At 35.3% G+C, this 27740-nt stretch overlaps 1 protein-coding gene across 4 annotated transcripts in view; it reads right to left on the minus strand.

The window, feature by feature from the left end:
- Positions 1–331: 331 nt before the first annotated feature.
- Positions 332–27740, minus strand: part of NSRP1 (nuclear speckle splicing regulatory protein 1) — a 49114-nt gene continuing 21705 nt past the window's right edge. For all 4 annotated transcript variants that reach the window (XM_008584167.1, XM_008584170.1, XM_008584169.1 and 1 more), the window contains exons 3-7: positions 9482–9538; positions 6922–7050; positions 5332–5539; positions 4395–4503; positions 332–2240 (exon numbers count right to left, since the gene is read on the minus strand). In XM_008584167.1, the coding sequence (XP_008582389.1) occupies positions 1181–2240; positions 4395–4503; positions 5332–5539; positions 6922–7050; positions 9482–9538 (1563 nt within the window). In that variant the 3' untranslated portion in view covers positions 332–1180. The remainder of the gene's footprint in view (positions 2241–4394; positions 4504–5331; positions 5540–6921; positions 7051–9481; positions 9539–27740) is intronic.

The raw sequence follows: 27740 nt of genomic DNA on the forward strand, positions 1-27740 counted from the left end.
GGTGGGCCATAATAATCATATACATTGTATATTGACAAAATAAAAAAATTTAAAAAAAAAATAATAAAAAATAAAATAAAATAAAATAAAATGATTTATGAATGCTAAATCTAACCCTTAATATACAATGTTTTTCATTTAGAAGTTGATACTCTTATTAAGCTAAGTTTATCCTTCTAAAAATAAGAAAATGTGGTAACCCTTTATGACACAGTATCATTGGATATATAAACAGCACTTTCTTAATGGGAAGACCTGTTAGAACTATTTTCCCCATAACATTTATCCTTTCCCCATCAATAAATCATTTACAATGTAAAATTTCAAATGGTAAAGTTTCAAAGGCTTACTACAGAAATTTTCGTTTTATTTTGATACATAAGTGGAACTTACAAAATGCTGCACTATCTTTTTTAGAGAATATAAAACAAGACATGTTCAGAAATAAGCCACCTGACTTTAGCTAATTTCGCTTAAGCTAAATATCTCCATCTTTTCACCCGTGGCGAAAACTGATTTACATATATAACCAATTTACTAACTTGCCAAGGTTCCACAATTACAGATTAATTTTTACTAAAAAGAATTGTAACATAAATAAGTGAAATTACTTTTAAAATAAAATAAAAGCATGCATGAATTAAATGTACAAGCATATCACTTTTTACTTTCATTTAAGCCAAGTGTGCTGTAGGCTAAAGTTATTTAGACAAGATGCATGAGCCACATTTTACACTTTAACAGAAATTTCAGGACATAAAGTATAACAATATTCTCTCTCTACTTTATTGTTCAAATCAACATATTTTTACCTGAAATACATCATTTATAAAATAAAACAGATTCTGCAACAATACCAACATATTAGGAGAGTTCTTTAAATTAGTTTTTAACGGTTGTAGTGGAGTCAATTTTCCTCATTATCTACAGGAATTTAGCACACTCTTAGTTCTTTAATACCACCAAAAATGTAGTACGGATAAGTAAATATTATATGTTTATTCAAGAAAAAAGGACTTACTTTTGATTTCAACCTAAGCCAAAAGTGAATTTTGAAAATATATTTTAAAATATCCTCTCAACCACTGTTAACACACTCCTTTCCTTTACGCTTTCACACTGGAAGTGTCCAGGAGTTACAATTTTCCGTGCTGCCATAGATCTTTCTATTGGGCAGCCATCAATCATCTTCTTTCTCAATATAGGTCTTTGCATTAACCCGCGCCATTTGCCTGGCCAAGTACCTGTCTCTAGCAAACATTACAGTTTCTTCATTGTTCCGCTTCGCAAACTTGCTCACTGCCTCAGGTGGTCTCTCTTGTTCTTTCACCTTCTCTCGCCTTTCCTCTGTGAGTTTGTGTTTTGTTCCCAGTGATGTTTCAGAACTAGAGGGTTTCTCTTGGTTTCTTTCCCTGTCCTTTTCCATGTTGCTCATTTTGTTGGATCTTTCTTGGTCAAGAAAACTACCCTTTGTCCTAGAATTTGGGCTGCTTTCCTTTCTGTCTTGACTTCTTTCTGAAGATTGAACACTTACTTCTCGTTTTTCCTTATCTCTATATTTATCATTATTTTCATTTCTTTCCTTCCTTACTTTCACATGTTCTTCCTTTTCTTTGCTTTTCTCTTCCTTCTCTTCTCCTTTCTCACTGTGTCGATCATGATCACTTTGTTGTCTATCTCTTTCTTGTTCTCTTGGGAAATCTCTCTCCCTGTCTTTCTCTCTTTTCCATTCTCTGTCATTTCCTTCTCTTTGGTCTCTTCCCCTCAGTTTATCTTGTTCATGCCTCTTCCAGTGGAAATCTCTATGACTGGCCTCTCTGTGCCTATGAGGATTCTTCTTTTCTTTTCGGTAATCATGGTCAGTGTAATAGTTCTCTCGGTCTCTTGACTGACTCTCTTGGTGCTGACCTTCTCTTTTCTCATGTCTACTTGACTTGGAACTTTTTGTGTGGTGTTTGACACCATGCCCTCTTTCTTCACTAGATGACCTTGAGTGGGTTTGATTCCTATGATGCTTGGCATCATTCTCAGAGGTTTCCATGGCCTTTTCCCTTCTGCAGTTCACTTTATTTTCTTCCATTTTGTCATCCTCACTGCTCTTAGCATCCAAGTCACTGTCTGCATCTAGATTTTCCTCTACTTTCACACCAGTACGGAAAACACATTTCTCCTGTGGTATTCTGTCCTCTGAACTTACTTCATTGGAGCAACTCCTTGATTTCTCTTCCTTTATCACAGACCTTTACAAAAATAATAAGCAAAATAAAAAAATAACAAACACCAAATGCCACATTATCAATGGTAGTAAGCCAGTGAAATGTTCATATAATTTTTCTCAATACTTGAATTAATAAAACTAAAATTATATACACTGTCTGATTATCCAAATGCAAAAAGGTGCTGTATATATATTACCTTGTAAATATCTGCAAACTAGTGTTTTCAAAGCATTCAGAGTATTTTCAATATTTGCAGAACTGAAATAAAATCTGCCCCTCTCTACTGGACCACTAGGACCTTCAGGCAGGGGTCTATGCAAGGTCTTCATTTTTTGCTAAGCCTAGACAAAGAATTATATTCTGGATCTAAGTTCTTTTTGCACAACATGAAGTTCAAATTGTGACTGTGCTGGATTTTCTTCCTTTTAAAAAAATTACAAAAATAGTCCCAGAAATACATGAAGATAATTTTTTTCACAGCAAAATAGTGAGAAATCTAATTCCAAATATTACTAATTCATCTCTCATGCACCAGCATCCTGATATACTCCTTGGCACTTATTGCAACAAAATGGAAATATATAAATCTGTCCAGCTGTTAGAATCAACAGCATGAAAATTATTTATATCATCTACATTTTTCCAGCTGATAAGTATGCTTAATTTATTTACATACTCACACATCCATTCTTAGAGCACACTACTTTGGTTTTCTAGGAATTGTCCACAGTTCTATCTTGACTAAAGGACCCACTAATCATTACAAATTTGATTATTAGACTCTGGGAAGTACAATTATATAAATGACATGAAGTTTCATGGTTGGTGTCATAACTATTCCAGATGTAACTCGAACAGAAAGTCATAATGTACTATAATTTCCGTCCAAAAGCTTAACCTTCAAATATACTTTAACTCATACTTTTTTGTCAATTTTGTAATCAAAACCTAGCAGTTTAGGGAGTGGGGCATAAACCAAATTCCCTCTCCTCACCCTTAGTTCCATTCTCTTACTTCTCCTCTTTCCCCAAGAACACAGACTCAGATCTCCTAATCAGTGTTTCTGTTCAAAAAAAAGTTTGCTTAGATACAGGTTTAGAACAAATTCTCCCTTTTATCTTCAGCTATATGTTATGGCATAACCATTTTGCCATTCCTATAATACCTTATAACCTTACTCAAAAAGCCTCCAATCGCTTACTTTCTCAACAGTATTGTTTAATAGAAATGTCTGTAGAAAGGGTAATGTCCGTAATTTGAGCTGTTCAGTATGGCAGTCACTGACCAAATATGGCAACTGAGTACTTGAAATGTGGCCATTGTGACTAAAACTTTATTTATTTATTTTTATTGGTTATGAATATTCATGATACAAAACTGATTGTCACCCCTCATGCCCAAGATGTGAAGGCCAGATCCATACTGGCAGCATGCCCATTACCACAAATTGTGATTGTACCCTGTGTCCCCCACCCAATTATCCCCTGTAACTAAAATTTTAGATTTTACTTATTTTTAATTAAATAGTCACATATGACAAGTGGCTATGTAGTGAACAGTACAGTTCTAGCCCCTAATATGTAAATTTTACATTTTATGGAGGTTGGGTCCTACTTATGAAAATAAACCACTTTCCTTTTTATATACTATCTAAACATGTATGTAGGATTACATTGTAGAACACCTGATTCTTCCCAAATTTCTCCTTAATTCTGGCAGCACACATTCTAAGGCACCAGGGCCAGGAGGGATACCTACCTATACTTTCAATTAAAAAAATAATAATAATAGTAATAATAAGACCATAATCTGGTTTTGCTCCCTCTTGAAGGTCAAATATAAGACCCATAAAGCACTTAGATATTCAGATATTTTGTACTTTAAATGTTTTAAGTCTTTGGATTTACAGGAATACTAAACTCAATCACTGAGAATGTTTTATGGAAACTGTAACAATTTTGTGAACTGCAGAGTAAAAATGATCTTGAACTAAATCTGCAGATTTTTAAGTGAAGAAACTGCAAATTCCTAGCCATTTATTCAATTAAGTGAGGGTGGCTGACAACACAACATGTAATGCTGGAATCCTGCATCTTTCAGAGAGTTAAAATGACCCCACGATCACAGATTATTAACAGTGTCTTTCCCCTAATCATTTCACATGCCACCTCTCACCTGGCTTCACGAAAGCTGCATTTAGGTACTTCTTCTTCACCAACTGCTTGATTTAACAGATGCCTGTAAAATCCACTGAGATCTTTCTGCTTGGTTACATCCAAACGTGCTAAGAGAGGGAAAGCAAAAGTGAGAATATATTCAACAAAGCACAGCGCAACTATGTTTTACAGGCATACAGTACATAACACAGTGTGCAAACTATCCTCAGATCAGCAAACCATAGCCTAAAGGCCAAATGTGGCCTGCTACATGTTTTTGTAAATAATTTTTTATTGGAACACAGCCCTGCTCATTTATTTATGTATGAGTATTGTCCACGGCTGATTTTGTACTACATAAGCAGAGCTGAGTAGTTACAACAGAGATCATATGTATGAAAAGCCTAAAATATTTATTATCTGTTCCTTTACAGAAAGTTTGCTAACAGGTGCTCAGATGCTAGATGAACACACAGAACATGCTCAGACAGAATCTTATAGATTTGGTTTTCTTCCACTTAAAAATTGATAAGCACCTGATAAGTAAATTAAACTTAGATCTTGAGAAATAACGATGAGTAGAAAGCACTAAAGCACTAAGATGTTCTTTAGCCCCTGTACATCATTATTCTTTCCTCAATTATTGTTATTCTTTTTCTAACTGCCCAATTAATGCTCCTTGAGTGGTGTTACACTAGATTTTCTCATCCCCCAAAATATAGGGAGGGTTTAAAGTTATTACATTGTTTCTGACAAATGTGATGGTGTTATACTTTGTAATAAGTGTTTTTACATTTGGAAACATGTTCTAAGGCAATGATTTGTCATGATCATAGGTTTGAGTAACAAAATAAGAACTAAGTGAACCCAAAGGTTCAGTGATGTAGCAAACAGCCAACCACAAAGCAGGGATTCTGCTGCTGTTTCCTTCTACCTTTACCTGTCTTCCATTTTACCTTCTAGAGCAGCAGCCCTCTTTTCTCTTTCTTCCTCTTCAGCTCTCTCTTGAAGTTTTTTCTTATAAGCAGATGTCACAAATGCCTCTTTATCATCAAATTCTCCCTTTTCCATTTCTCGTTCTCTCTGTATTTTCTTTTCCATTCTTTTTTCCTGTTCCTTTTTTCTTATCTCAACAGCTTTTAGTAGGTTGTGAATATACTTGGGCTAAGGAAAAAAATTAAGATTATTTAGGAAAGAGTTGAAAATAATAATTGTTAACATTCTGTTATAATTTTTATCATGAATTCATTAAGACAGAAATGGCTAGTCCGAATAGAATTGTCTTCCTAAAATTCAATAAATTTACTAACAATGTTACTATTGAAATTGTTTTCAATAAAAATTTAAGTGTAGCAGAGATAGAAATTATTTATAATGCTACTTGACTTTTTTTTAATAACTTCAACCTAAATTTAAAAAAATTTCCCAGTGTTTTTCTCACTCTTTTCACTGGTATTCTCTTAATTCAACAAATATATGAATCAGAAAAGTTCCTACTAGTTTTTTTACATTGAGTGGAAATACGATTAATGTAGTTGCTTTAATATAATTTTTTTTTTTTTTGTCTTTTTCCGTGTCCAGCAACGGATCGCAACCCTCAGTGTTGCCCCCGTACCGGACCGGGGACCGGCAACGGGATTGCAACCCTCGGCGTTGCTCCCACGCCTCGCTCAGCCAGTGAGCGGGAACCGGTCTGTATGTGGGATCCGAACCCTCAGGTGGGAGCGCCGCCGCGCTTCCCAAGCGGCGCAGTATCCAGTGCGCCACCGGGCCAGCCCAATATAATTTTATACCATCTAGTAGATACTGTAAGATGTGAAGATCCTTAAAAATCAGACCATTCTGGGCCGAGCCCGTGGCGCACTCGGGAGAGTGCGGCGCTGGGAGCGCAGCAGCGTTCCCGCCGCGGGTTTGGATCCTATATAGGGATGACCAGTGCGTTCACAGCGCTCACTGGCTGAGCGCGGTGTGGCCGGTCTCAAAAAGGACCAAAAAAAAAAAAAAAAAATCAGACCATTCCCACTGCTTCATTTGATTAAAATAAATAAAAAATAAATAAAAATCAGTCTGTGCTTGTGAAAGAACAGAGTGATAGAAAATTTGAACTTATTTCGATCCCCGCCCCCCCACCAAATTTTTTTCAAACTGAAAATACAACCATAATATGTGTAGGCATATGATTCAGTTACGAGCCAGGAAGCAATAAAAAACGAGAAAATAATAAAACATGAACAATCATGAGGCACAGAAAGGATACAATTTGGTACAAAGAAATTCTAAAAAAAATTTCAAAAAACTATTTGCAAAGGTTTCAAAGCAATAAACAAAATTTACAAAACTGTTAGATAATTCACTTGGCTCCCGTTAGGATACTATATATAGGGTTTCCTGGGTCCTAAAATAAAATGTATAATATCTGGAACCAGGGGTTCTTCACATTTCAAATACCTAAAAGCTTTTTCTCAGATCATCCTCATGTTAAAATAAGATTATGATTAAAAAAATGTTGGTCAAGGTCAAAGAAAGTTTGTATTTCAGCTACAAACCTTTCGATCTTTTCCCAAAAGCAATTTGGGATTACTTTCCTCCTTTTTTTTCTGCATTTCATCATAAATACTGTCATATTCATACACAGTGGAGTCTTGGGCAAGGGCCTTCTGGATTTCCAGTTTGGTCTTAAAAAAAAAAAATTAAATGTATTTCAAAAATATGAGCCAGTCAATAGATACCAAAAAAGTCTGTATATATTTATTTTTTTAATAAAGTTCATAAATTGGAAATATAGTCATAAAAATTGCATTGATCACATTTTAGATAGAAATATGAATATAAATTCTAAAGCCAGGTTAGCTGGGTTTGAACCCTGGCTCTACACTTACTAAGTTACTTTGGTCAAGTCTGTTTAATCCTTTTGTTTCTTAATTTTCCTCATCTAAAAAAGTGAGGATAATAATTATATCTACTATCCAAGTCGTTGTGATCACCAAATGACTTAATAAACTTAAAACACTTAGGATAGAGCCCAACAAGAATAAGTGTTCGATAAACATTAGCTATTATAATTATCATATATTCATTTGTAAATAAATATAATTAACCATATCCAAAGTATGTGGTCCAAAGGTCCAAAGTATGACTAAGAAATATTTAACCCTAGGTTTGAGATGCCTACATTATATATTAAACATTCATATAATTTTTAGTAAATTGAATTGCGAAATAAAATGTTCAGTTTTAAAATAGGTAATAGTAGGAAATACTTTATAAATAGAAAATTGGGGATATTTTGTAATTAAACTATTTTTGCAATTTCAGTCATATAAAGTCTTCTGCCTTTGTTTATCAGGTTTCTTCTATCTCAAATATTCTTCCTCTTCTTATCAGTCCATCAAAATCTTGTCGAGGGTTTCAGGGAAAGCTCAATCTCTACATCTTAAATAGGCCATCTCTGAAGATGTCAACCCCCAATGATCTCTTTCTTTTGAACTCTGATGGACATTCTACACTGCAATTTTTAACTCTTAATAATACATTTGATGTTATTATTTTCTATTCATTTTACAAATCTCAGCCCCTTGTCCCATCTTGTAAGTTTCTGAGGTACATAGTCTACACATTTTAACTTTTTCTTGAATTGCTACATGCCTAATGCAATGTGGAACACAAGAGGGATCCTTTTTAAGTGACAGAGTGATATTATAATTATTCAAAGGAATACCTGATAGTCTCAGATTTTTACACATCAACATTTGACCCTGGAATGATGCACATGCTAACTAAAAAAAATTTTTTTTTCTGGAACACTGTTTATAATATTAAGAAATTCACATTATTTTTTACTTCTCAACATTTAAAAAACCAATGATTCTCCTGCCTAGCTAGCAAATTAGCACTACTGCTCCCTCCCTAAAACCAGTCTCAATAACCCAAAAAGGGAAACAAGACATCTAAGAACTAATAACCACCACCATCACAAAAAGCAAGGGAAAAAAAAGGGAGAGTAAAGGCTGTTTTAAACAGATGACCTGCCTTTGTATATGCTGGAACAAGAGCTACAGCAGAGCACTTTGGCAGACACGTTACTGCTAATTTATGTCTCAAAATATATAAAGCAAAAATTGAACAGAAACTTAAGAGAAAACAGACAAATCCACAATCATAATGAGAGATTTTAACATATGTCTCTCACTAATAGAATAAAAAATCAGTATGAATATGTAAGGATTAACACAACCATCCCAATGAACACATATAGAACATTTTTCAAGCACAGAGGGAATATTTATAAAAACTATAAACCATAGTTTTATAAAAACTATGACCAAATATATAAAAAAAAATAAAAATATATTTGATCATATAGTAAACCTCAACACATTTTAAAGACATAAAATAATACAGTGCAAGGTCTTGGAACCCAAGGCAATCTCACTAGAAATCAATACCAAAGAGGTAACCAAAATCCTCCATATACTTAGAAATTAAGTTATACACTTCTAAATAACACATGGATCAAACAGGAAATGGTAATGGAAAATTTTAAATATTTTGAATGAAATAACAAAAATATTGCCTATAGAAAATTTTGAGATGCAGCTACAGCAGTGCTTAGAGGGAAATGAATAGCTTTAAATATATAGATATCTTAGAAAAGAGAAAGGACTGAAAAACAGAGAGATATGCACCCATTCCAAAAAGTTATTTACCCTTTGAAGTTTCCCTTTCTGGGCAGATGAATTTCAAATAATTACACTTTGTTTGTGCATAGCCTTTTTTTTGGCAAGGAAACTCACTAGCAAGAATTTACTAATAATAAGTCAAACAATCCATTGTCAGACTGAGTCATCTGAAAATAGAACTGGTTTAATCTACAACACAGCAATAAAGAACTAATTCTTCATTGTGTTTTTCCTTTAAAATTTATACAGGAAATCTGTCATCTATACAGATCAAGAAATGTTCTTACACATTTTTAGAAAACAAAGGTCAAGATAAAATTATTTCATAATACACTCCTACTCTGTTTTAGTCTCAGCACTTCGATACCAAAAGTGATATGTGAGCTGAAATACTTCAGTGAATGCATTTCTCTCACTTCCACCTTACCTGTTTCATGGCCTGCTTCTTAGCAGCTTCCCTCTGAAGGCTTTCGCTCACAGAAGTCTATAAAACAGAAAAATGCTGTCATTGTTTAAATCAATTTAAAATTTCTTTTCCAGTATTCTGGCTGGCAACTGGTTCCCTATTTACAGTTAAAAGTGGAAAGATAATATTAGGAATTAAATTAACAATTTCAAGGTCTTTCCCGTAAACTTTAGGAAACAAATGAGTTCTCACTGTAAATCATTAGACACTAAGGTGTAGGAGAAGATAGAATGATAAAGGAAAAAATGTGGAAACACGGTTTTAGTCCTAACTTCACCACTAAGTCATTGAGTCTCTGTGGATTTCAATTTGCTGTGTGTGTGCGTGTGCATGTGTGTGCACACGTGCACGTGTATGTTAAATGGGGAAGACTAGACTAGACAACATTTCAGGTGCCTTCCAACACCAAAATGGTATGGTTCTCAGCAACAAAAAGCACATTATTTTTTGTCCTTTTTTTTTGAGACCGGCCGCACTGCGCTCAGCCAGTGAGTGCTGTGAGCGCACCAGTCATCCCTATATAGGATCGGAACCCGCGGCGGGAGCGCTGCTGCGCTCCCAGCACCACACTCTCCCGAGTGCGCCACAGGCTCGGCCCAAAAGCACATTATTTTAATATTCACCACTGAATATAGTACATCAAGCTCCAGGTTCATGCTTAAGGCTTCAAGGCAGTAAAAACTATCTGTGGCTTAAGTCATTCAAAAAATTTGTACTGAAAAACCTTTCATACCAGGCATTGTTCTAAGCCCTGACGATGGTGGAACAGCAAGAACAGCCTCTGCCCTTGAGAGATAAACAGTCTGAACACGACAAATAACTAAAGACACAATTACAATATAAATGAAAGAAGAGATAATAAAGGGATAAACAAATGGCTGTGGGAGGCTGCAGCAGAGAAGGCAACTAAATGTATAACGTAACAAGAAAGCCTTTCCAAAAGAGATATAACATTAGACCTGAATCAAAAAGAATAGAAATTTAAGAGAACGCAGGAGAGAGGTAGAGAGGTAGAGAGTAGTAACTACATGGGCAAAAGTAAACACTTACAGCTAAGAAAACTAATATAGTTATAATGCTTAAGAAAAAAATGTTTCCTGTTAAAGATTAAAGTTGAATGTGACCAAACTACACAATACAGTCATTAACTGATCAGTTTCAAAACTAGCAGGCAGGCAATTATTCTATGTCTGAAGACCAGTTCACAACACAAAAGAATAAATGTTATAAATATTACTACATATTATTTTATAAATCACAAATAATCATTAGCTTTAAATTAGAAAGACAAAAATTACTCCCTGTAAGAGCCTTTACCTTAAGGAAAAAATAATTCAATTTATAAATAGGTTCATATGCAAACATTCAAACTGTACTAAAAGGACAAAAACATACTATTTCAAAATAGGTTCTTTATAAAAATCTCAGGGAAATAAATGCCTTTTCAAAAACCTGAAGCAGTAGTTCCTTGCAAAAAAATTTTTTAACTTAATTCAGCAACATGTTCTGAGAACCTGCTATGTGTATAGCACTTAATTAAATGCTACAAAAGTTTAAAATCTAGTGGGAGAGGAGCTATATTTGGTCAACCTTTAAATTTTTTAAATCTAGTCTAAGAGTTAATAGGTTCCTATTAGCTTTTATTTTTTGCAGTTGGTCAGTGGGGATTCAAACCCTTGATCTTGGTGTTATAACACCATGCTCTAACCAGCTGTGCTAATTGGCCAGCCCTCCTATTAGCTTTAATTCCAAGTAAGAAATGAACACACACTGCTGCCCCCAGTTGCTGGCAGCAGCCTTCAGGGAGGCCCACAAGTGGGGATCCAAGCAGGGCTGGGCATGAGCCATCTGAGCACAACCATGGATCTAACAGCCCAGAGGACTGGAGTGGGGGAGTAGTAAGGATGGGGCCACAGACTGAGACTTGGTCTTGTGTGAACCCCCCCCTTACCCTGCCCTGCTCACCTTGGAAAAACACTGAGCAAGAACCCCAGCTACATCAAATTTTTCAAGATACAGGCAGCCCAGAGCATCTCCCAGACAATTGCTATACCACAGAGTCTTATCTGTCTCACTGCTGACAGACAACCTTGTGCTGAACCTACAAGATGAAAGTTTCACCCAGGGAAGTGACAACCTCAACAAAGGTAAGAAAAAAGCTGGTAACCAAGAACTCCACCCAGAGAGGATGTGGATCTGTTTCTCCTCCACTTTTGAGGAACCAGGTAGGGGGTCCAGCATACCTAACCCACCCCCAGTATCATATGATGGTCCCCTCTGCAGGTGTCCTCCCAACCCCTTTTGGATTAAGGAAGATTGAAGACCAACCCTTTTTTGAGGGAATTTTCCTGTAGTGGCCAGGAGTGTTGAGACACTGTGATTTCCTACAGTGCTGTTCCTTCCCTCAAGGTCGGGAGAGGATAGCCACCACGCCAAAAATTCTCAGTAAATTTTTATTACTTAGAAAAAGAAAGAAAGAAAAAAGAAATGAACACACAAAAGAAGGGAAGAAAATGCCTGGTCTATTTTATATTCACCACTAATAAATAATGATACTCTCTCCACACACACACACACACACACACACACACACACACACACACACACACACACACACACACACACACTATTACAAGGGTTAAAGAAGTGGTGAAGAATAGGCACCATAAATTGCAGAATTAAGAAAAACACTGCAACTGGATTTTCCTAGTCTTTTCTCTCTCCTTTGTTCTGTGTAGAGAATAAAATAATTTAATCAATCTAATTTCAATGCTTCACTGAACTGCAGTCAGATATAACCTGACTAAAAGGGAGACTTTTTTTAAAAAAACCTTTACAAATAGCTCAGATAAATGGAAGAGAAAGCACATGACTGTGTACCCTTCTTATGTCACTATACAAGTTTAGGTGGGTTGCCTCCTGGGCTGTGATAACTATCAGACGAGAAATATCTCTGTAAGTATTATTGGGATGCCTTCATCAATAAAATATAGTTTACTGACACTAAAAAAAATTATAGATACTAAACCATTACTTATATTATTAAATTACCTTTCTTTGGTCATAAGATTTTTAATTGAACAAAAATTTAGAAAAAGGTTCTGAATTTTTTTTTTGCAGAAATTAATCTGTCATTCCATAACTAATAGAGCACAATGGGGGGGGAAACCATATCCACTTAATCCACTTATCCGAAACAGCTCTTAGCTAAAGAAAAACAGTTCAAGAACCAATCCTTCTTTAAATGGCTTCCAGCTACAATTTTCTGTTGTGCTCTGAGAACTTAGAGACAAGAACTTCTTGTTCTTCCTTTTTTTAACTTAGCAACAGATCACTTATCAAAGGTCCCGCAACTCAACAATCTTTATTTGTCCCCATTTATACAATTCTTGCTAGTACAAAGCCTGTTTAAGCGTTGTAAAGAGTACATAAAATTTTTATTATATAAACTCAGACAAACACTATGACAGAAAAAAATAAGCATGGGTATGAACAGAAAATTTAGAATAAAGAAAATATAAATAACCATTAACTATATGAAAAAATGTTCAACCTTACCAATAATTAGAGATGAAAATGAAAATGTTAACTTCTATTGCCTATCAAGTTGGTAAATATTTTTAAATGATATTACCCAATACTGTCAAGGTATGACAAGCAAAGATGTACCCTTAAATTGTGAAAACATGGTAGAGAAAATGTGATTATTTTATCCAGAGCTGTGTGTTTAGAATGGTAACAAAAAAATTATACTTCCTATCCAAAAGATCTGAATGTATATTTTTGAAAAGTCTTATTTCAATAGTTCTCCTACTGATAACTCAATTAAACCCCAGAATTAGGACAAGGGCCTCATAATCTAACCTTCTTAAAATACCTTATCTAGTCATAAAAAGAGATCTTTTCCTCTATTTTCCCAATATTTAGGTTTTTAAAAATATGCAAATAATCAATAAATGCATTCATTTAAACAACTCCATAGGAAAGCAACAGGTTGATTTTTTCCCCCTTAACATGCATTAGAACATATTATAAAGACCCAGCAATTAAAACAGTATATAGGGCTGGCCAGTAAGTTCAGTTGTTTAGAGCATGGTGCTGATAATACCAAGGTCCAGAGTTCAATTTCTGTACTGGCCAGTTGCCAAAAAAATACAAAAGAAAAAACAAAAAAACAAAACAAAAAAAATACAAAAAAACCCTACCCTGTACATAGTATAAGTGGTACAAATAAAGTGTAAAGTAGATCCATGGAAGAGAGACAGAAATGGACAAAAGCATATAGAATATTAGTATAAGAAAAAGTGACATTTCCAATAATTGGAAAAATGATGGATTTTTAATAAATTATATGAAAACAACTGTCTAGTCTTTTGGGGGGGAAAAAAAAAATCAAAGCTGATTTCTTACCTCACCTCATTCCTTACAACAAACACCAAAATACATTCCAGGTGTTATTAACAGATCCATACTAAGGATGTAGAGCAACTAGAACTCTCATATACCAACAGTGGAAATGTAAAATGGCACAATAACTTTGGAAAAGAATTTGGCAATTTCTTAAAAATCTAAACATACACCTTATGTGATCCAGCCATTCCAGGCATAGGTATTTACCCAAGAGAAATGAAAGCATACGTCCATATAAAGACTCGCATAGAAATGTTCATAGCCATTGTATTTATAATAGCCAAAACCCAGCAACAATCCAAATGATCAGGTGAACAGATAAACAAACTGTACTATATTAATATAATGGGAACACTATTGGTACACACAATGTAAATTATCTCAAAATAATTATGCTGAAAGAAGTCAGATATTCCTGCCCCATCCAAAGCATATATTGCCTGATTCCATGCATGTATATAAACCCTACAAATGAAAACTATAGTGATAGAAAGCAGAAGAGTAGCTGCCGGGAGGCTAGAGGGGGATTGGAAAGGGGCAGGAAGGAGAAATTAAACAGGGTACAGAGAAACTTTTGGATGTGATGGCTATGCTCATTATCTTTATTGTGGGTGATGGTTTCATGGTGTATACTTATATCAAAACTTAGCAAATTGTATATCTTAAATAGTTGCATGTACGTATGTCAATTATACCTCAATAAAGCTGTTTTTAAAAAGTAAAATAATACTATGTCAGGTTGTACACTAAAAACTGTGGAGGAAAATGTACCAAGTTTCCTCTGGTGGGTAATTTTAAATAGATAAAAAAATTATATAATAATAAGAATAATTTTAAAATAAAATGAGCTGTGGTTATCACAATTCATATACTTGGAAGGGAAGAAAGGATTTGAACGAGTGACAGGGATGACTAGTGCTCTAGAAAATCAGTTGCAAGGAAGCCTCAATGAATTAACCTCAGGAAGAGTAGAAGTAAGTAAGGGTACATCCAGAAACAGAAGCCAAGTGCCAAAATGTGTCGAGCCAAGTACACATGGAGCACAGGTACAGAGCAAACTCAGAGGTAGGAATCTGGTAGCAATGCAAATTATGGTGCAAGAGTAAAGAGACTGACGGAGACAAAGAGCAGGATCCAAGTATATAGAGCAAATCATATCTCAAATGCACACACACTATTGTATAAAGCTGATTTTAAGAACAGAAAGGAGGCAGCCAAAAATAGGTAAAGATAGTGTGTAGCCAAAATCAGGTCAAATGCAAAAAGACTACAGAATGAACAAAAGAAGCAAAGCTGTATACAAGAATAGGAGACCATACAAAATTCTTCTCAAAGTAAGGCTCGCTGATCTTTTATTCCTGGTTGCTCAATGAGTAATGACCTTAATCCTAACAAAGCACTCTTAGTAGCTTCCGAAATGTTAATGTCTCTTAGAAGTGAAGATATTTAAGTTTTAACCTGAATTATCTATAAATTCATTTTCATAAGATATAACAAAATCTCCTTGAGAGCAGAGATCTTACCTGGCCTTCTATTTACTACCAGTAGTACCCAGTATAGTGTCTTCTATATACCAGATACTCAAAGAATGATGGTTAAACATGTTTAACAAGAAAACCATTAAAAAATTATGTTTACTAAAACCTAAATTTTCCACTTTCTGAATTATCATAATAATATACCTAGACCAGTTTATTTCCATTGCTCAGGACCTCCCTGTGCTCCTCTCCCACTGCCAAGAGCACATGTGATCCCTAAATACAAAACTACTAGTAAAAGATTAAATTAAACATAATAAAAATTTATGGCAAAACCAAAAAGACTCATGCATTCAAGGCTAAGCATCTGTAAGTTTTTAAATTAGTCATAGTCGGTTTCCAATTCCTGCTATTAAACCAGGCTCCCTCCCTCTGAAGATGTTTTATAAGTCAGGGAGGTTGGATCTGAGAAACAAACATAAAAACTGAAAAATCACTGGGCAGACAGAATCTATCTTGTGTTGATGGACAGGGCAAAGTAGCAACCCAGAATTACAGAGTACAGGACTTACTACTTGGGGGGTAGGATGATGGACAGTTTTCCAGAAATGATGTTGTCTCTCTCCAGTCTCCTCTGGGGTAAAAAAGCAATACCAGGCCGGCCCGGTGGCGCACTGCTACAGTGCGCCGCTTGGGAAGCACGGTGGCGCTCCCGCTGAGGGTTCGGATCCCACATACAGACCGGTTCCCGCTCACTGGCTGAGCGAGGCGTGGGAGCAACACCGAGGGTTGCGATCCCGTTGCCGGTCCCGGTCCGGGCGCGACACTGAGGGTTGCGGTCCGTTGCCGGACATGAAAAAAAGACAAAAAAAAAAGCAATACCAACTCTGTGCACTCCAGCCTGTCTAGGGTGGCAGCCCTGATCTGTTTTCTTAACAAGCTTCCATGGGAGTTTGTTCTTGATAAAGAGCAACTTCCTGATGGAGTTACTGGGGCGGTATCCTGAGGGACATGGTAGATGGAACAAATGGGAAGCCCAGATTAACACCACAAACTCTCTGACCTGAGTTTCTTTCTTTCTCTTGCCAACCTTACCACTCCTTCCAAACACAAAAATTGCCAGCTAAATTAAAATGGCTGACAATCCCAATGGAAAATGTGCTCATGAGGAAAAATAATCAAACAATGAAGAAGTTAAACAGGTATTAAAAAAATTTTAAAGATTAAAAACAGGACAAAAACTGAACATACATCAAATAAAACAGACTGAACCAGACAGAATATAAGTTTTAAATGACTGTACTACATAATCTCTCTGAGACAAGAGAAGATACTGGTAACATGACACAGAAATAAGCAGTACTTTTAAAAAGAGCTATTTGAAATAATGTGCACGGAAAACATAGTTAAAATAAAAATATTAAGAGATGGGTAAATGGATGAGTGGATATAGCTGAAAAATGTTTTAGTGAGCTGGAATACTAGACTAGGATACTCTCCCAGAACACACAAGGAAGGGGTAAAAACATTTAAAAAAAAAAAAAAAGGTACAGAGATATGGAGGATATGTGTATAACAGAAGACCCAAAAAACATATAAACAAAACAGGTTCAAAGAAATATTTGAATAACTGATAATTTTCCAGAATTAAATAACAAAAGCTGGCCAGTTAGCTCAGCTGTTTTGAGCATGGTGCTGATACACTAAGATCCGTGGTTTGACCACTGTACTGGCCAGCAAAAAGAAAAAAAAAAATCAGACCGAACAGGTTTTGAATGCCAAAGAGAATAGAAGATAAATGAAACACACACGCATGCATGCACAACACCTAGACACATTATAAAGGAATTTAAGAAAATCAAAGACAAAAAAAGAAAATTATAAAAGTTTCCAACAAGAAAAAGAAAATCACCTACAAAGGAATAAGATCAGAATGACATCAGATACCTCATCAGAAATACTGGATTTAAGAATAAGTATTTCTTAAAATTACTAAATGAACTAATTTTAAAGTTCTGATGGAAAAACCTTTAAGCCAAAAAGCTATTCAGATAAACTATCATCAACAGTAAAGATCTCTTAAACTTAAACACAAAGCTTCAGAAGGTTTGCCACAGAAAGGCCCTCCTTGAAAATACTCATAAAGGGCTGGCTGGTTAGCTCAGTTGGTTAGAGCATGGTGCTGATAACACCAAAATCTGGGGTTCAATCCCTGAACTGGGCAGCCAGAAAAAAAAAGAAAGAAATAAAGGAAGTATTCCCAACAAGAATGATATTATGAGACATATGAAAGGTAAATATATAACTCAGTAAAACTAAATATCATGTTTAGAAAGGGAACAAAAACATAACCATAACAATCCAGAACCAAAAATCTAGAGCAGGACTGTATAACAGAACTTTCTGAAATGATTTGTTCTATACTCATGTTGTTCAATACGTTAGCCACTAGCACATGTGGCTATTGAGCACAAGCAATGTGGCTAGTGTGACTAAGTAACTAAGTTTCTAATTTTATTTAAGTTTAAACTTAAATGCCTCTATGACTACTGTTTACCATATTAGCACAGATCTAGAGCAGGGGTCAGCAAACTTTCTCTTTAAGAGCCAGATGGTGAATATTTTAGGCTTGTGGCCCATGTGGCCTCTGCTGCTACTACTCAACTCTGCCTGTGTAGCACAAAAGCAGCTACAGACAACAAATAAACAAAGGGCAAAGCTGTATTCCAATAAAATTTTATATAAAATCAGGCTGCCAGCACACAGGCCATAGTTTACCAGCACCTTATCTAGATGATAATAAACACAGTGAAGATGGGGTAGGGGGAGTACAGGAAGAGTAGAAAACCAGGAGGCAGCCAGAGTATGTCACAGTACTTATGTCAAAGGCAGGGGGTGATATAAAAACACGTAGACCATACCCCATAAATATGTACAATTATTACGTGTGAATTAAAAATAATCATAATAAGTTTTAAAAGGGGGAGAAATAAAGATACAACAACAACAAAAGAAACCACATAAATGTAAGTCTGAACTTGTTTGGGATAATGAACAAAATTTTAACTAAAACACAAGGAAATGTGTAAATTTTGAAGGACGAAAATAAAATTCAATCTATTAAACAGAAGATATGAAAACAAAGAAACAAGACAGACTCTGAGATTGGATTTTTGTGTGTGTGTGTCCTTTTTGAGACCGGCCGCACCGCGCTCAGCCAGTGAGCGCTCAGCCAGTGAGCGCTGTGAGCGCACCGGTCTTCCCTATATAGGATCCGAACCCGCGGCGGGAGCGCTGCTGCGCTCTCAGCGCTGCACCCTCCTGAGTGCGCCACGGGCTCGGCCCTGAGATTGGATTTTTAAAAGATCCAGAAATAGGTCTGTAAGAGATGGCCCAAATACAAAAGGATACAAAAATGCTGAAAATAAATGAATGGGAAAAATATGAAGGGCAAATGTAAATCAAAACCCTGACAATTATAAAATCAGAAAAAGTAGAATTGAAAACAAATATAAAGGACAAAACAGGGTGCTATATATTGATGGAAGAATAGATCAAAAAGAAACAGCAATCATAAACATTTATGCTTCTAACAATATAACATTCAAATAAATAAAGCCACACCAAGACAATTCAATGGGAAAAGAATAGTCTATTCAACAAATAGTGCTGGAACAACTAGATGTCCATATGCAAAAGATTAAAGTTGTGTCCTTACCTCACACCAGATACAAAAATAACTCAAAGTGAATCATAATCTAAATGTAAGAGACAAAACTATAAAACTCATAGAAGAAAACATACAAGTAAATCTTTGTGACCTTGAATTAGACACTACATGACAAAATTTCTGTAGTTAAAACTAAAAATACATATGATAAAAGAAAAACACAAATTAGATTTCCTCAAAATTACAAATTTTTTTTCAAAGATCATCATCAATAAAGTGAAAAATAATCCGTAGAAAGGGAGAAAATATTTGCAATTATATACCTGTTACGAGACTTGTATCCAGAATAAAAAATTCTTACAATTTAACAATAAAAAGACAAACCAATTAAAAAACAGACAAAGGATCTGAACAGATATTTCTTCAAAGATGATATACAAATAGCCAACAAGCATATGAAAAGATACTCAACATCATCAGCTATCAGGGAAATGCCAATCAAAACCACTATGAGATACTACTTCATAACCAACGGCATGGCTAAAATAAAAGACTAAAAAAGAAATTAGAGCCCTTATACATCACTGGTGGAATTTTAAAATGATGCATTCACTGTGGAAAATAGTCTGGCAGTTCCTCAATAGGTTAAATTTAGAGTTACCATATGACCCAGCAATATGTCCACACAAAAACCTGTACATGAATGTTCATAGCAAGCATTATTTATAATAGCAAAAACATGAAAACAACCCAAATGTCCACCAACTGATGAATGGATAAACAAAATATGGTATGTATATTCATATAATGTAATATTATTCAGCCATAAAAAAGAAATGAAGTACTGAGAAATGCCACAACATGAATGAACTCTGAAAACAATATGTTAGTTTGAAATATGAAAGAAGCCATGTTTTGTGACTACAAAAAAACCCCACATATTATATGACTCCATTTATTATTAGGCAGAAAGTAAATTAGTGGTTGCCAGGGGGTGTGGGAAGGGGAGAATGGGGAGTGACTGCTAATGGGTCAGATTTCTTCTTGGGGTGAGGAAGATGTTCTAAAATTAGATAGTGATGATGGCTGCACAACTATGAATATATTAAAAACCACTGAATTTTATGGTATGCGAATTTTATCTCAATAAGGTTGTTATAAAATACATATGTATAAAGCAACAACTCTCAGAAGTATCCAAGAACAATTTTAGATGGCAATTTTAACTTACTTTCTCTGAAACTAACAGATCAGGAATACAATCTTAGGTTCTTCAGTCTTTAAAAGACAATAAAACACAATAAACTTAAACACAATAAAACTAGAATCGTTAACAACAAAACAGCAACAAAAATATTTTTAAAAAAAACCAAACCCAGGGCCGGCCCGGTGGCGCACTGCTACAGTGCGCCGCTTGGGAGCGCAGCGCCACTCCCGCCGAGGGTTCAGATCCCACATACAGACCAGCGGCTCACTGGCTGAGCAAGGTGTGGACGCAACACCGAGGGTTGCGATGCCGTTGCCGGTCCCGGTCCGGTACGGGCGTGACACTGAGGGTTGCGATCCGTTGCCGGTCACGAAAAAAGACAAAAAGGGAACAAAAAAAAACCAAACCCATACGTCTGGAAACTAAAAACCATACCTCTAAATCCTGAGGTTAAAAAAGAAATCATAAAGGAAATTACAAAGTATGTATGAGAGTGTAACAATGAAAATATTACTTGACAAAACTTGTGAGACACAACTAAAACAGTACTCAAAAAAATTTATAGATTTATATGTGTTTATAGGAAAATAGGCGAGATTAAAGTTCAACTCAAAAAGTTGGAAAAGATCTATAGAGTAACCCAAAGAAACAAAAAGGAAACAAAGATATTGGCAGAAATCAATCAACAGAAAATAAATCAGCAAAACACAAAAGATGAACAAAATCAAAAGCTGGTTCTTTAAAAACATTGATAAAATAGACATACTTCATGCAAGATTAATCAAGGAAAGTGAGATGGAAGTGACAATAGATTAAAAACTTAAAAAATACTATTATGAACAATTTTGTTAATAAAACTGAAACATAAGCAGAATGAATGGGTACATTTTCTTAAAACTGGTTAAAGAATGTGAATAGATCAATAACCACAAAGACATACTCTCCCAAAGAGCCCTAAACCCTGAGTTTTACAAGCTGAATTTTCAAGGAGCAAATAATGCCTACATTATTTTTTTACAAATTGCTGCAGGTGAAAAAACAAGGGGGGAACACCTAGCTTATTTTATGAGGCTAATATTTTGACTTCAAACTAGAATGTAATGAGAAAATAGATAACTATCCTGTGTTTTCTTAGGGACAGTATTTGTCTACTTGGTATCCATTAATCACAGGGCCAATAGTATTAACTATACTTTCTTATTTTTGTATACTTGATGCTCTGGCATTTGTGGCTTCATTGAGAAGGGAGAAACTGCCTCTTCTAGGGCTAGCCAATTCTTAGAGAAAAAGCAAAGGGCTCACCCAGGAGCATGACTTTCATATGTAAATTATCCAATCTACTACCCATACTCAGAACTACCACCTTGCTCTGACTCTTATACTCCAGGAAGTAACATTCCTCTGTCCTAACTGCCCAGGGCCAGGTACCAAACAACTAGAGACCACACCGCTACAGTTCAGAACCCACTGACATTATTCAAACTAGCCAATCCTAAACTGTTTCCCCTGCCCTACCTCGCCTTTCCCAGGGAAAACATAAAGACTCTGGGCCATATTTTCCCCTTGTTCCTTCTGCCTCCTGACCAAAAGGGGTGCTTCCCCAAGTGGCCCTGGTATGGTGTGGCCTGCCCTCTCTTCTCTGTAAGTGTAAGTAAAAATAATCTTCTTTCAGTGGCATTGGCCTCACCATACCATTAGTTACCTTCATAAATTAAAATCCCGCAGGTACATTTTGAGACAATAAAGACTATTTCATTTATGAAGATGGATGTTTGAAAACCCTAAATGAAGTATCAGTGAATTAAAGCCACTAGTATATTAAAAATAAAATATCCTTATCAAGAGGATTTAAACCAGAAATACAATTTTAAATTTTAAATCTTAAACCAAAAGTTGTTTAACATTTGAAAATGTATCAACGTAATAAAACACATTAATGGACTACAGGAGAAAAATATCATGACCATCTCAATAGATTCAGTAAAGGCATTTCATGCCTACTTACAATTTATAAAAAATTGTCAGTAAATTACGAATAGAAGAATCTTCCTTAACTTGATGAAACTTATATACTAGAAACCAATAACAGACACCAAACTTAATGGGAAAACTTCAGAAGCATCCATTTAAGATAGAGACAAGAAAGGATGTCCACTGAGGCTCTGTTCAACACACTACTGGAGGACTTGGCTAATATTATAAAATAGGAAAAAGAAATATGAGGGTCCTTCGAAAAGTTCATGGAAAGATTCATATTATCTTTTAATTCTATATTTCCACAAACTTTTTGAAGTACCCTCATATACCCACAAAGAAAATTTTACACAGGTTTATATTTGGAAGTGTATAAGAATTTTTTTTTACAGCATCACTGTGGAAGCAGGGAACTAAAGGTAACCAAAGTGTTTATCTCAGAGGGAATGAGAGAAAAAATACAGTGGACATACACGCTGCAATTAAAAAGAAATGAAATAAACATATTGTAATGCAATGTTGACTGAAAAAAATAATGTCTCTAATACAATCACTTATGTATATAAAAAGATATGCCCTCAAAACACAATAATTTAAAAGGATATATACATATCCAAGTACAAATATCAAAATCATATCACAGTACATTTAAAGAGGAATGAGAGAGGGGATCAGGGATGATGAGGAAAAACCAATAAATAAAATAAGAAAAGAGACTTGTGTAGGCTGATGATGTCAGTATGCCCTGAAATGAGGAATAAGACTAATAACTCTCTGTACATGTTTCAAAAAAGAAGTCTATTTCATGCATAACAGTTCTTTCCTTTGTCCAAGAGATGGCACAGTTCCAGAAAGAAGACATATATCTCTATATTTAGGTATATATATATATATATATATATATATCTATATATAGACACACACACACACACACACACACAAACACACACCATAAAGGATACAGTCCTCAAATAATAATCCCACCTGCTTTGTATGATAATTTCTGAGATGAAAAGACATAGCAAAAAGTGGGAAAGCATAAACAGGGAGGGTAATTTTGAGTTGCTTATAAGGAAAAGAGCATAGTTCTCTAACACATACAGTGTAAGATACTGATTAAAGGAAAAATATTCAGAACATGGTTCTCAATATCCTACATTATATCTGACAAAAACAGTGACAGAAAAACAAATATTGTATAAACTTTAGTGAAATATATGTATTAGAATTAATAACACCTCTTCCAATTATTGCTTAACTCGCCAATAAAAGAAAAAGTCTGTAAGTTTATTTCAGTTAGAAACACAAGCTTATTTTCAAAAGGAACATCATTAACCATGTTGGTAACAACTAGCACACTTATAATGAACAGTCAAAGGTCCTGTAATCCTTCCTACACAGGCCAAATTTTAATGAAATACACTTGGTACTGTATTTTTCTTAAGACAAGCAATAGGTTGGCACCTAATATAAAATCACAATGACCAAGTCAGGTGTGCAGCGTCCCCAGTACAGACTTTATTAGAGTTCAGTTACAATACACAATCTCTTGACACTGAAGATGTAGTTCTTGCAGATAAAGCCCAAAGGCAGGAAATGAAACTCCTCCCAAATGCTGCTTCTTATCTTTAAAGAAACCTCAAATTATTACTAAACTAATAAAGTAATTTTGTTTCAGAAAGTGATCTGATCTATTTTATTTTCAGCTTTTGATAAACCCAAGAGTGAGAGGGTGGATTATTGCTTTTTGTCTGACTACCCACATTGAAACACAACATGAAAATAAAGGGAAAAACTTTTTAAAATAATTTTTATGGCAAACTTGGAATACGCAATATCAAAGCCTGTCAGTTTATGAAGAACATATATATGGTTTTGGAAAAATTGAAAGCTAATTTTAAAATTTAACTTAGCAAATTTAGAAGTAAAGCTTTTACTACCTTCTAATTAGAAATTGTCTGTTAAACGGAATAAATAAAAAAGATGCAATGAGATTGTATACAAATCAAACAATAATAATTCAAATATGTAATTATGAAATGCCTTCTTTATGAAATTTTTCTAAAATAAGGTTCTTAGCTAATGGCTGCAACCCAAATTGGAGATTGAGATTCTATTTAAAGGTCACAAAAAACCAGGCTATCATATATGACGTCAAACACAAAGTAGGATGAAGACAGTACAGGAAACTTTCAGACAACTGATGATTATTGGTGATAATTATTGCATACAGCACTACAGCTGACATTTATTGTACTACTACCTCTCATACACTGTACTAGGTAGACACAAGATATACTATTTTTAATCCTTAAAATAAACTGTAAGTAGATATTATAGAAATTTGGGATTTTTGTTTTTATTTTTGTTGTAATGTGACTGAGACTGAGAGATAAAACAATTTGCCCAAGATCCTAAAGCTGGGAAAGCAATACAAAGCTCTGGTTCAAGTTGGCATATTAACTCATGCTGCAGTCCCTTCTTACTCCTTATCCAAACCCTTGGAATGGCAGACAAGAAATCCATAATCATGTTAGAAAACAAGAAAGGGTACTTTCAGCAGATTAGAAACTTGAGGAAGACAGAAGGCAAGAAATCTAATCACGCACAGAAGTCAACTGCTAGAAAAAGTGGGAATGGTTCCAAGGGTACTATTTGTTCTAATAAGGGATACAAAGAGCAAGAGATAATAGAATAACTGGGAGTTTCGAATTAGAAGTAGCAATGCTAGTGGAGCATTACATATTGCCTTCTTTGGGAAAGGCAAACAGATTTCGTTTCTGCTCTCAATTGGAAATAGTGAATACAGGAGTGTGAATCAGAAAAATGCCTTGGATGATTGGCTTAGGGACACCGAGTAAGAACTGGAATTTTGCTTAGACAGGCTGCAGTATACCCTGCCAATAACAAGTCCCATCCCTCCCTGACAAGCAGGCAATAATAACACATAGGGCTGGCCTATATTTCAAATACAAAAATGAGCAAACCAAAAATCCTCAACCATTTGCTGAATACCAACAAAACAGAAGAGGTACAAAACAAAATAATCAGAAAAACTTACCTCTCAGAGATAACACTTTATTGATAATACTTAAATGACAGAATTTTGTATCCATAAAAAAATCAATTAGAGCTTACAAAAAAGATTACAATAATCGAAATAAACTGAATTCAAATTAGTGAATGAAAGATAAAGTCAAAATTCTCCTAGAGTGCACTGAAAAAAGAACAAAAACATAAATATAAAAGAAAAGTTAAGAGACATGGAGAAATATTCAGATGTTCTAAAATCTGACTAACAGTTCCAGAAGGAAAACAGAATGGAGGGAAGAGATTCTTCAAAGCAGTAAAAGAAGAAAATAGTCCTGAACTGAAGGAAGCTACAAGTCCTAAATGTGATAGAGCTCATCAAGTGCTTAGCCTAGATACACCCCGGTAAAATTTCAGAACACCAGGATAAAGAGAAAAATCCTAACAATATCTGGTTGTGCAGATTACTCACAAAGAAAAATCAGATAGATACCACGTATCTCCACTTGGCAACAGTAGATATAAAAAGAAAAATGAAGTATTATTTTAAGTTCTAAAGGAAAATAATTTTGAACCTAGAATAATAAGTAGGCAAACTATGTTTCAAGTGTGGAGGCAACATAAAGACATCTGCAGACGTGCAAGGATTCAAAGATTACCACTCACAGACAATCTCTGAAAGAAATACTTGAGAATATACTAATGCAAGCAGCACAAGACAAAGTACAATGCAGAAAGCAACAGTTAGCAAAAAAACTAATAAAACTCACTGATAAATCTAAATAAGCATCAATTATTTAAAGAATAATACTTGCAATGAAAATCTTAGATGCTAACAACATAAGAGACAGCCAGGAAAGGGGAGAAAAGAAATTGGAGGGAAGTAAAAACATGCTAAGGTTCTTGGCTTGTCCAAGAGAGGATATAAATATTCTCAGTGCTGTTAGAATAAATTAAGTTTAGTTGTTGTGCTAAAATTTTAAGGGTAAACACTCAAATAATAGAGTAAAACTCCCAGAAAGGGGGTAAAATGGAACAACCACTCAACTACAACAAAGACTTAACAGAAAAACTACTCATTTCAAACATACATGGACTATTCAAAAAATGTGACCATGTATTAAGATACTAAAGAAATGTCAAGAAATTAAAAAAGCAGAAGCCACATGGGCCCTGTTAACAGACAAAATACATTAGGATTAACAGCAAACAGGGGCGGGGAAAGGCCAGGGAAAGGAGGGAAAGAGGAGGGATAGGAGGGGGGATATCTGGAAACTAAAAATACAACTCTAAATGATTCTTGTATTAAAAATAGAAAATCAAGAAAAAAATTACAAACTAGTTTTTAAAAATATATAATGAGGTCACTAAATAACAAAGACTATGGCACACATTCAAAGCAAGACTGCAGAAAAATTTATAGCCATGAATAAATTTCTTAGAAAAAAAATTCAACTGGAGAATTTAAAAGAGAACAAACTGAAATCAAAGATTATAAGGAATGGGGCCGGCCCGGTGGCGCACTGCTACAGTGCGCCACTTGGGAGCGCGGCGGCGCTCCCGCCGAGGGTTTGGATCCCACATACAGACCGGTTCCTGCCCACTGGCTGAGCGAGGTGCGGGTGCAGCACTGAGGGTTGTGATCCCGTTGCCAGTCCCGGTCCGGTATGGGCACAACACTGAGGGTTGCGATCCGTTGCCGGACACGAAGAAAGACAAAAAAAAAAAAAAAAAAAAAAAAAAAAAAAAAAAAAAAATAATATAAGGAAATAAAGATAAAAGAAAAAAGTAATAAAATAGACAACTAAAAGACAGTGGATGATCAATAATTAAAAAGCTCTTTGAGGGCCGGCCCCCTGGCGCACACGGGAGAGCGTGGCGCTGGGAGCGCAGCGATGCTCCCGCCGCGGGTTCGGATCCTATATAGGACTTGCTGGTGCGCTCACTGGCTGAGCGCAGTGCGGTCGACACCACGTCAAGGGTTGCGATCCCCTTACTGGTCACGAAAAAGACACACACACAAAAAAGCTCTTTAAAAAGACAATAAAATAGACAAATTTTCACCAGGTCTGATCAAGAAAAAAAGAGAAGTGGCAAATACACAACATCAGGAATAAAAAATTATAATTACAAATTCAGAAGAGATTTTTAGAAAGCATTTTAACTATTATTAAAATCCTCGGGCCGGGCCGGTGGCGCACTGCTACAGTGCGCCGCTTGGGAGCGTGGCGGCACTCCCACCGAGGGTTCGGATCCCACATGCAGACCGGTTCCTGCTCACTGGCTGAGCGAGGTGCAGGCGCAGCACCGAGGTTTGCGATCCCGTTGCCGGTCCTGGTCTGGTACGGGCGCGACACTGAGGGTTGCAATCCGTTGCCGGTCACGAAAAAAGACAAAAAGGAAAAAAAAAAAAAAAAAAAAAAAAAAAAAAAAAAAAAAAAAAAAAAAAAA

The sequence above is a fragment of the Galeopterus variegatus genome, unplaced genomic scaffold (assembly GCF_000696425.1).
Source record: "Galeopterus variegatus unplaced genomic scaffold, G_variegatus-3.0.2 Scaffold3163, whole genome shotgun sequence".
NCBI lineage: Eukaryota > Metazoa > Chordata > Mammalia > Dermoptera > Cynocephalidae > Galeopterus > Galeopterus variegatus.